Source organism: Nelusetta ayraudi, unplaced genomic scaffold (assembly GCF_046127955.1).
Source record: "Nelusetta ayraudi isolate G7.1 ecotype Tasmania unplaced genomic scaffold, CSIRO-AGI_Nayr_v1 ptg000020l, whole genome shotgun sequence".
NCBI classification, from domain to species: domain Eukaryota; kingdom Metazoa; phylum Chordata; class Actinopteri; order Tetraodontiformes; family Monacanthidae; genus Nelusetta; species Nelusetta ayraudi.
The window spans coordinates 2,585,647-2,595,000 of NW_027466070.1; the positions used below are offsets into that span (position 1 = coordinate 2,585,647).

At 44.1% G+C, this 9,354-nt stretch overlaps 2 protein-coding genes across 2 annotated transcripts in view; one reads left to right on the forward strand and one right to left on the reverse strand.

Moving 5' to 3' along the window:
* Positions 1-537: 537 nt before the first annotated feature.
* LOC142888764 (solute carrier organic anion transporter family member 1C1-like) lies at positions 538-8,462 on the forward strand. The gene is made up of 14 exons (XM_076027150.1): positions 538-968; positions 1,784-1,925; positions 2,683-2,815; positions 2,974-3,080; positions 3,254-3,400; positions 3,704-3,802; positions 3,981-4,229; positions 4,447-4,611; positions 5,102-5,297; positions 5,490-5,655; positions 6,357-6,535; positions 6,837-6,901; positions 7,233-7,350; positions 7,729-8,462. The coding sequence occupies exons 1-14, from the start codon at positions 879-881 to the stop codon at positions 7,952-7,954; spliced, it is 2,082 nt and encodes a 693-aa protein (XP_075883265.1). The 5' UTR covers positions 538-878; the 3' UTR covers positions 7,955-8,462.
* Positions 8,463-8,973: 511 nt separating this feature from the next.
* The window catches only part of LOC142888765 (B-cell receptor-associated protein 29-like), a 2,343-nt gene continuing 1,962 nt past the window's right edge, over positions 8,974-9,354 (reverse strand). The window contains exons 7-8 of the mRNA XM_076027151.1: positions 9,337-9,354; positions 8,974-9,212 (exon numbers count right to left, since the gene is read on the reverse strand). The exon at positions 9,337-9,354 is cut by the window's right edge and continues 83 nt beyond it. Coding sequence (XP_075883266.1) covers positions 9,177-9,212; positions 9,337-9,354 — 54 coding nt within the window. The 3' untranslated portion in view covers positions 8,974-9,176. The remainder of the gene's footprint in view (positions 9,213-9,336) is intronic.

Genomic DNA, 9,354 nt, shown 5'->3' on the forward strand with positions numbered 1-9,354 from the left:
CTTTCCCTCAAGGAGATCATGTGATCCACGACGGTTGTGTTAATCCAGCGCCCGGGAAGCAGCCCACATAGCAGAAGACATTGACTGTTGGTCACATTGGTTATTTTTGGTTGGGGTTGAGTCAACGTTATTTCAGTGTTGATAATAACGAGCAACTTCAATGTTATTTTCAATGTCATGACTTCAGTGTTGAACCTGACCCAATTCCAATGTTGATTCAATGACTTTTTGCTACCTGGGAGGAAAACCCCTCTCTGTTGAATTGGTCTGGAGTTATCATTACATTTTATAATAATCATCTTTAATCATAATTTTGTGCCTAAGCAGAAGTTTTGTGGGATTTGCAGTGTGTAATCAAGATTATATTAATATTAATTTTAATATATCAAATTATACATTTACACATTTTAATTGACACATTTTAAATTAAATATATTTAATTAACTTTAATTCTATGTTTTGTTTTAATTTCATTTTATTTTATTTCTCCAAGACGTCCTGAGTGCTCACACACAGTTGGAACCATGGGTCGTCGACATGTCGCAGGAAATGCACTGCGGCTGTATTAAAAAAACATCAAAGCTGTGCCACACGTTGGCGAGACACTGCACATGCTGGCTGTCTGGCTCCTGGAAATGCATGAGCGTGCACGGCGCGCACACACGTCCCTCTTCTAACGCCGCCATTTCTCTTTTCAGTATCCGGTTTTCAGTATCAGTGAGATCGTGAGGAGTAAAATCAATTCCACAATGTGTGCTTTGACGTCTCTGTGCCTTCTGATTCCAGGTTGATTGCTGCAGATGAGAGTGAAGGCATCCAGTAAGCATCTGTCGTAAGGAAGTGGATTTGGAACCAGGACACAGAAGGTCACAAAGAAGATGAAGACCATGGACGAGAAGATGAAAGGCAGCAGGACTCTGGACAACAAACCAGCCTCTTGTGTAGGAAATACCCACCCCAACCTGAAGGTAGCACACAAAAAAAAAGAAGTTTGGGCTTTACACCCCCACCCTCTCACATTCCCTGAGGGGGGAAAAAAAGTTTGTGTTTAGGTGAAGTAGGTCAGAACAAAGTCTGTTCCTCTAGTGTAGATTAGCAGCACAGTCAGAGCTGCAACCATAAAGCTGCTTAGCCAAATACCCAAACAACAACAACAACAACAACAACAACAGGCTACAATAACAGGAGGCCACAATGTCGGTTTTCTATTAAAGAAGTAGGAAACAAGGAACTCCATCTTCTACTTCTTTTGCCTGGCCCACTTTTCACAGAGTCAGTGCTAGAACACCACATGGTTCTACAAGGGACCATGAGCTCTTTGTGCCAACATGGACTTTATCCTGACAATTGAGGAAAATGGAAGTGTTTTTTTTTGTTTAATTTAGTTTTGTTGTGTTTTAAACCAGCCAGTTTCTGCAGCTGTGGACATGCATAGGGACTCCTGCCTTTGTTCCAACTCGGCAGGAACGTCATAACCTTTCATATGCTGCAGCGTAGATTATGATAAGCCATTATTGAAAGACCTTGTAAATGAGTTGCAGACCACCCGTGTGGGAACCACCGCTCACGCTGAGGCAGGGGATGAGGAACTTGTCCTTTACGGGAGGATCGGCTGCTTGACTGAAAAATATCATTCTTACATTTCTTTCGAGGATGTTCACGATAATGAAATGCAGACATGGGCTGCTCCTGTGCACGCTGCATATCTAGAATGCTGGTATGTGCAACTTGAAGCAAACATGGCCGTGACCGTCCTGCTCTCCTCTCTGCGCTCCACCCCCAGATGTTCCTGGCCTCCTTGTCCTTTGCTTACTTTGCCAAGGCCTTGTCCGGCAGCTACATGAAGAGCACCATCACGCAGCTGGAGAGGAGATTCGACATCCCCAGTTATCTGATCGGCGTCATTGACGGAAGCTTCGAGATCGGTGAGCTCGTCCCTCCACCGCTGCGGGCAGAATATTGTTGCCTCGACGCCGGATCATGTTTGCAGCTTCTTCTTCTTTTTTTTTTCTTACCGTGGGGTGAAGTCACTTAAAATAAATCAGGTTTTAGTGCAGGCTGCTTAGGACACAACATTTAGCCATTTTAATTCAATCTTTACATTATATTTATGATTAATAGATGAATGTGAAATGTTTCTTGTATTTTGTTGTATGTATCTTGTTTTGTTTTTTTGCCATCTCGTCGTTTCGGATTTCAGTGAATTTATCCAACGCATGTTGATTACTTATCCAAAACATTTGCATTCTGCAAACAAAACATTGACTTTCAGCTTCTTGTTAAATATGACACTTTGCCGGACCCTCCCTATGTTTGGAAGGAGACATAAACAAGGCAGTCTCAGAGTGCGGAGGCAACAACGAGCTGTGGTATCACTTCCTTTTGTGACATCACAAGGGGTCCAGCGTGTAAAGTGGAGTAGAGCAAACAGAAGAATCAAAGGATATTTCTCATCACTGACAGGCTTTTGCACAATAAGGGACCTTTTTAAAAACCAAACAAGAAGAGCACTGATTGGATCAGGCATAAAATAAAATAAAAAAGTCACATTAAAAATGGTTCCTTTGCTCTTTTGCCTGTGTAGCGTGAAACCTGTTTGTGGAATGTTGTCCTGGTCAAAGACTCGAATGCCGTGAACTGCCTTTCTTGTCAACTGCTTCTCCAATCGTTCTAACCCTGTAGGAAATTTGTTGGTGATTGCCTTTGTGAGTTATTTTGGTGCCAAACTCCACAGACCCAAGATCATAGCGCTCGGCTGCCTGCTGATGTCTTTCGGGACCTTTCTGATGGCCATGCCCCACTTCGTCATCGGCCGGTAGTCCTCTGACTTATGAATGAGAGGTGATGGTCAGCAACCATCACCTCTGTATTTTTTCATGTGTTTGTGAATGTGTGTGTGGATAAATGATAAAGCACAATAAATATCTGATATTAAGCCATGGTATATTAGTCACATTGGTATTTTCTGTGCAGCTATAGGATCGAAACATCACTACAGCCATCTGTGAACTCGACCATTAACTCGTCGCCATGTCCAGAGAACTCAGACTTACCTGGATCGACTCTACCGCCTCCTAGAGGTTAGGAGGAGCACTTTAAATACAGCGATGCTTTTTAGAAAGTTTTTATTCTTCTACATTAGCTCTGTTCATGCTGCTCCCTGTTAATGTACTCATACATCTCTAAAGACTGTCCCTTGTTCAGTATTAAAATAACTATTCTCCCGTTTTCTTTTCTTTTTTTTTACACGCAGACTGTGAGCGGGAATCCAGTGTTTCCATGTGGATCTACGTGCTTATGGGAAACATCCTGCGTGGTGTCGGAGAAACTCCTGTGCAGCCTCTGGGGATATCCTACATCGACGACTACGCACAGTCCGAGAATTCTGCGCTCTTCATTGGTAAAGCAGCCGAGTTGCAGCACTGTTTGCAGAAAACCTGCATTCCATTTGGCCAGCAGGGACCGCCAAACGTGGTTGCGTGATAGAATAAAAATGACTGGTTGTACAAAGTGGTTGAAAAGATTGTGGGTCTTAATCGATTGTTTAAAAACAATTGTCCGACGTGGCCTAATTTTACATGAAAGTAGCTATAAAGTCACACAAAGTTTACCTTAGAACTAATGAGTGCACCTCCAGTACCACGCAACAGTGAGGAATAGATAATGGCGCTGAAGATACTGACTCCGCCTCTGTTCATCATAGGATTCGTCCAGACTGTCTCGGTTATCGGTCCGATCTTTGGCTACCTGCTGGGGGCGTTGTGTGCCAAGATATATGTGGACTTTGGGTATGTCGACATGGGTGAGTACACTGTGTTGTGAGTTTAGTAAAACTGCACTCTTCTTCACTATCCCTCTTCAATTTGAGTTGAGATCTAAAAAAAAAAAAAAAAAATACAATGAAATGACAACATGTCAGTCGGTCTGGAATAAACAGAACAATCCTGCCCACTGCTGATGCGATTCTTGTCTTTCCGCAGACACTGTGGCCATCAACCCTGACGACGCCCGCTGGGTCGGGGCCTGGTGGCTGGGCTACATCGTCGCCGGCATCATCACCCTCATGTCTGCTGTTCCTTTCTGGTTCCTGCCCAAGTCACTGCCCGTGCCTGTGGAGAAACACGACTCGGGCTGCAGCGTGGAGCACATCCGCTTCATCCAGGATTCTCCCAACATGGAACACAAGTTCAGGCAGGAGGAGCTGCCCAACCTGCGGCTGATGGCCAGAGGTACTGTCACCTACGTCCACCCTGTCCACAGTAAATCTGTGTAAATCTGTGTCAATTCTCTACTTAAAAAAAATATTTTCAAAATTTTGAAAATAGAAAATATTCATTTAAATACTTTGCTGTCGTAACGAATCTGAGTTTTTCAAGACGGCTCTGCGGGGCTTCTAGCTTCAAGGTGCGCGCCAATGTGTTTCAACTGGTTCCCTCCTCCCTGCAGAGTTTGCACCAACACTCAGGAGTCTCTTTGGAAACCCAGTGTACGTCATCTACCTGTGCATCACCATCCTGCAGTTCAACTCGCTCATCGGGATGGTCACCTACAAACCCAAGTACATTGAGCAGCACTATGGCCAGTCGGCATCCAAAGCCAACCTCCTCATGGGTGAGCAGGAGGTTTTTCAGTGCAGTCTGTTTGCTGCTTGCTTGCATTTCAAGGATGCAAAGTGATGCGAGTCAGACGGATCATGAGTCTTTCATGAGGCAGCTTTTGATTAAACTTTTATCTTGCACGTTAATCCCTCCACCACGGCTCCTTGAGGATCTATAGTTTCTCTGCAACTTTTCCTGTGTTGTTGTTTTGTTTTTTTAACAAACACTGAATCTCATTAAAGAGCCTCAAAGAAGAAGTAGAATTATCGAGTCAAGTTGGTGCAAATGCGGTCCAGCTATGTTTTTAAAATCTGAAGTGACACATATGATTCCAGTACGGTGGAATGCTCTCAACCATCAAGTTGTTTTCATCTCCGACAACACAACTGGCTTTGCATCTAAAATGGATGAGTTCGTTTCAGACTTTAATCTCTTTCTGGGGAGGCGCGGGTGTCAGTTGCCATCGGAGCCTCCTCTTGATGGTGTTTTGGTGCTTCGTCTAGGCATGATCAACATTCCCGCTGTGGCCCTGGGGATGTTCTCCGGAGGAGTCGTCATGAAGAAGTACAAGCTCGGCATCATGGGAGCAGCTAAGTTTGCCTTCGCGACCTCCCTGCTGGGCTACTTCCTCTCACTTCTTTTCCTCGCCATGGGCTGTGAGAACTCCAAGGTGGCCGGCATCACGGTCTCCTACGCTGGGTAGGAAGCATGGTGATATGCTGTCTCATTAGCTTGTTAGCATGTTAGCTAAAGCACCGTGATGTAAGTGAAGTCTCCCAATAACTTCCCTGTGTGTTCTTCACTATAGTAACTTTTGTGTCTTTTTTTTTTCACGATGAGTTTTTCAGTTATTATATTATTGATGATTTTCAGCCTTGTCGTCCCCCACAGAGAGGAAGTCTTGTCATACTCGGAGCCATCTCTGTACTCGGACTGTAACTTGGGCTGCTCGTGCTCAAGCAGGGACTGGGATCCAGTGTGTGGTGACAACGGCATCACCTACGTGTCGCCCTGCCTAGCTGGATGTGTCTCCTCCACTGGCTCCGGCAAAAACACGGTCAGAAACACTCACAGTAGTTTTGGAGATTTGTTTTGGCAAAGGTTTTTCATTAACAATTTAGCCTGAATAGGAAAAAAACAAAACAATGATGAATGTTATGAAATGTTTATTGTTACGCCCCAGCCTGGAAGGTCTGGGACATCACATGAAAAGGCCCCACCTTCCCCAAGTCCCAAGCAGCCAAAGACGCAGATTAGTTGAAGTAAAGAATGACGACCGATCTATTCATAAAAAAGTTGGATTTACAAAAAAAAGTTATCGATAAAATATAGCTTGAGCTGTCTGCTTTGGGGTGGACCAAGGCCAAAATAACAAACCAAAATGATCTTCATTGAGAGGCAGCAGCATTAAACGAACCAAACCAAGAGAAACTAATGACAAATAACTTCCCTCCCTATTTAAAAAGAAACAGGCGAAAACAGTGTTAACAGAAACGGCAGCCCATCCTGACTGTTCACCATCGAACGTAAATACACAAGGACATGTGGCTGGTTGGGAGCGGAGGAGGAGCAACGGCACACCTATATTGCATACGAAACGGAACAGAAAAAAAAACCCACATGGTCAACACACACACAACAGACAAACTGAAGGAAAAAAGGGCTGCAGTTATAACATTACACTACCAGCTTTCTTTGTCTCAGATCAGTATGAGAATTATGTGTGCCACGGACAACCTGGGATGTTTGTGTTTTTAGGTGTTTGGTGATTGCAGGTGTGTGGCTGAAGGTGCTCCAGTCAACCTGACAGCCAGGCCGGGCCAGTGTCCACGTGGAGGCAGCTGTGACAGGGTCTTCTCCTACTTCATGGCTCTGTCCGTCCTCAGCTCCTTCATCATCTCTCTCGGGGGGACGCCTGGATTCATGCTGCTCGTCAGGTCTGATGACTGCAACCGTAACCCTCCTGCGTCTCCAGTCTTTACTTGTATCATTATTATCATTATTATTTCTAATTGATATATTTTGGATATTTGGAAAAAATAAAAATTCTCAGATATTGGAGCTTGTAATGAAATGGACACAGCTCCCCCTGCTGTCCTGGTATAGGATTATGCAACTCGGGTTGCCTGCCCAGTACACTCTTGTGAGAAGGAACAGCTATACCCTTATGAACCCTGATGTTATACGTATACATATTACTATATTTTGTGTTCTGATATATATATTTTTTTTACCTAGGTGTATAAAGCCAGAGCTGAAGTCCCTCGCTCTGGGAATGCACACGCTGGCCACTCGCACTCTTGGTGAGACTCTTCTAGTATTGCAGTTGGTACATGACTCATATCAAATGCAGCCCATTAGTGTGGATGTGTCGAGTGTGAGGAGCAACACCAATGTATGCACCGTTAAGACGTTAACCAGAGTTCAGCGGTAAAATTGCACAACATGACTTGTTGAGTACAGAGCGATGCTATTTCCAGGAGACCCCGACCTGCGGGGAGGAAAGACGATGCGATTTCTATGTGTGGCTGGAGCGGCGCGGGGCGTCATCGGTGAATGATTAGAAGCGGGACGCGGGAGGCTCATAGCGATGAATTAACCCATTGCCTGCTCTGTATTTGAATTGCAAAACAGCCGGGATACCTGCGCCGATCTATTTCGGAGCCATAATTGACACGACTTGCCTCAAGTGGAGCCGCAGGACGTGCGAGGGGAGAGGAGCGTGCAGGATTTATGACACCTCGGCGTACAGGTAATTGGATCTCGCCTGGCAAGATTTACCATCGTGATGTTGTGTTTTTTTACCTTTTAACTTGTTATAGTTGGATGTAGATAATTACATGTAAATATGATTCACAAATAAGCTTTGTCTATGTCTAGAGATGAAAAACATAACACAATAGTTGTTGAAATCAGTTTCATTGTGCTGTAATTATCTGTTTTGTGCTCATTTTTCATTTAAAGTAGTTTAGCAAAAATTGTTTAATTATGTTTTTTTTTTCTAACAACTCATCCAGACATGTTTTTATTTTCTTTTGTAAAAAAAAAAAACCCAAGGGGATGAAGATGATTCGGACCTCGTCTTCTTCTTCTCCTTCTGCCCTCACGTCTGTTCTGTCGCCCCCTGCAGGACAGTGTACCTGGGTCTGACTCTGGGCCTGAGGACGCTCTCCCTCCTCCTGTGCGTCTCAGGTTTTGCTCTGCTCAGGAGACACGTGAGGAGGGGGGAGGACTCGGCCGTGGCAGACGGCGGCGCCGAGCCGGAGTCGCTGGGCAAAGAGGAGAACGGCTCCATGCAGTGCGAGCGGCTCATTCTGGCCTCCAACTGCAGTCGCCACCGCGAGACTCGCTTGTAACATCTTGCGCAAATGAGAAGCTCTGGACGTGCACACACACACACACACACACAACGGGTACCGTTTGTTTTATGGCACTGAGATTTAATGTCTTTTTAATGTACAGGATCACTTGAGAATCTTGAGAATGTTTTGTTATGAAAACTTAAGGGTCAGGTTTTTTGCGATTGAAAGGTCCTCTGTTGTTTTCAAATCTTTGCATTTTGGTTCTGGACTCCAGTGGAGTCCAATAATTATCAGAGCAGTTGTCACAAACCAAGGGGAATCGGTCCATCACAAATGGACCGATTCCTAGAACTGTGTGTTCTTTATTTTTTTTAACACACAGTGAGGGAAAAGAAGAGAATGAGCATTTCAGTGACAGGCTGAGAGACATTTGTTGGAAAACTTTGGTCAAGTTAAATTTACCATATTATAGGTGACAAAGTGCGTCAGATTTTAATGATTAAATGTCATTAACTCAAGACGTTTCTCATTGCGTTTCAGAGGAGACGTACATACTGTACATAGAAAAGCATCCTCAAAATGACCCCCCCCCACCCCCCCACCCCCCTTCCCTCCATCACATTAAAAAAAAAAAAGCGTAAACTAATAAGAAAAAGAAAATCAATTTGTCAGCTCTATGCAGCATGTTTTGGAGGCTCGGTTACTGTTTGCTGATGCTGAGTTTGGCTGTATTTTTAATTGTTTTTAAAGGCTTAATTATCCGTTTAAGAAAAGTGTTTTCCAAAAAAAGAAAATAAAGTTCTACAATTGTGGGATGCCTCTGTGGAAGTCATTGTAGACTGTTGTTCAATGAATAGAAAGGGAAATGCAAAATAGAATAGAAAGTGCACTGAACATGCAGGCTTGTTTTGACATATATGCAGGGCAGTGAAAGTACATCTATTGCTCCTTTTTTTTAAGATTCCTTTCCATAGACTCTAAAATGATATACAGCACGTAAACATTTCTCGTCATTGTTTCTCTGTGACAGAGCAGTGCGCAATCTCTCCGTCGAAGCAATAATCCCCAAGTCAGACCTTTCATCAGCTCACGTTTGCTGCCAAAGCCGGCACACGCAGTCTCCTGATTTGACGCCTCAGTTTAGTCTCTCTCATCAAACGAACTCGGATGAAAAGGATTCTTATAAAACCTGGCCTCCACGAACCCTTTGAGACTGGTGAGGAAAACGAGCAACAAGTGCGCCAGCCTCGCAACTGTCTCTGCTGCGCGCTTGCTGTCACTGATCCTTCTTGTCCACGGTGCTCTGAACGTTCTGTGGATTAAATAAAATGTCATTTTATTTAAATATAAAGTTTATATAAAGTACTGGTAATATGATAGAGCTTTTTTGGGGGGGGGATGCATCTACATAAAAATGTAACTATGTAGAAGTGCACCTGCAGCTGGTGGTGCTC

Excerpts from the sequence above, each read along its gene's own strand:
- LOC142888764 (XM_076027150.1), top strand. The coding sequence starts at position 879 with ATGAAGACCATGGACGAGAAGATGAAAGGCAGCAGGACTCTGGACAAC. Across the intron at positions 5,298-5,489 it reads ATCACGGTCTCCTACGCTGG|AGAGGAAGTCTTGTCATACT; the intron begins GTAGGAAGCATG and ends CGTCCCCCACAG. Across the intron at positions 7,351-7,728 it reads TATGACACCTCGGCGTACAG|GACAGTGTACCTGGGTCTGA; the intron begins GTAATTGGATCT and ends CGCCCCCTGCAG.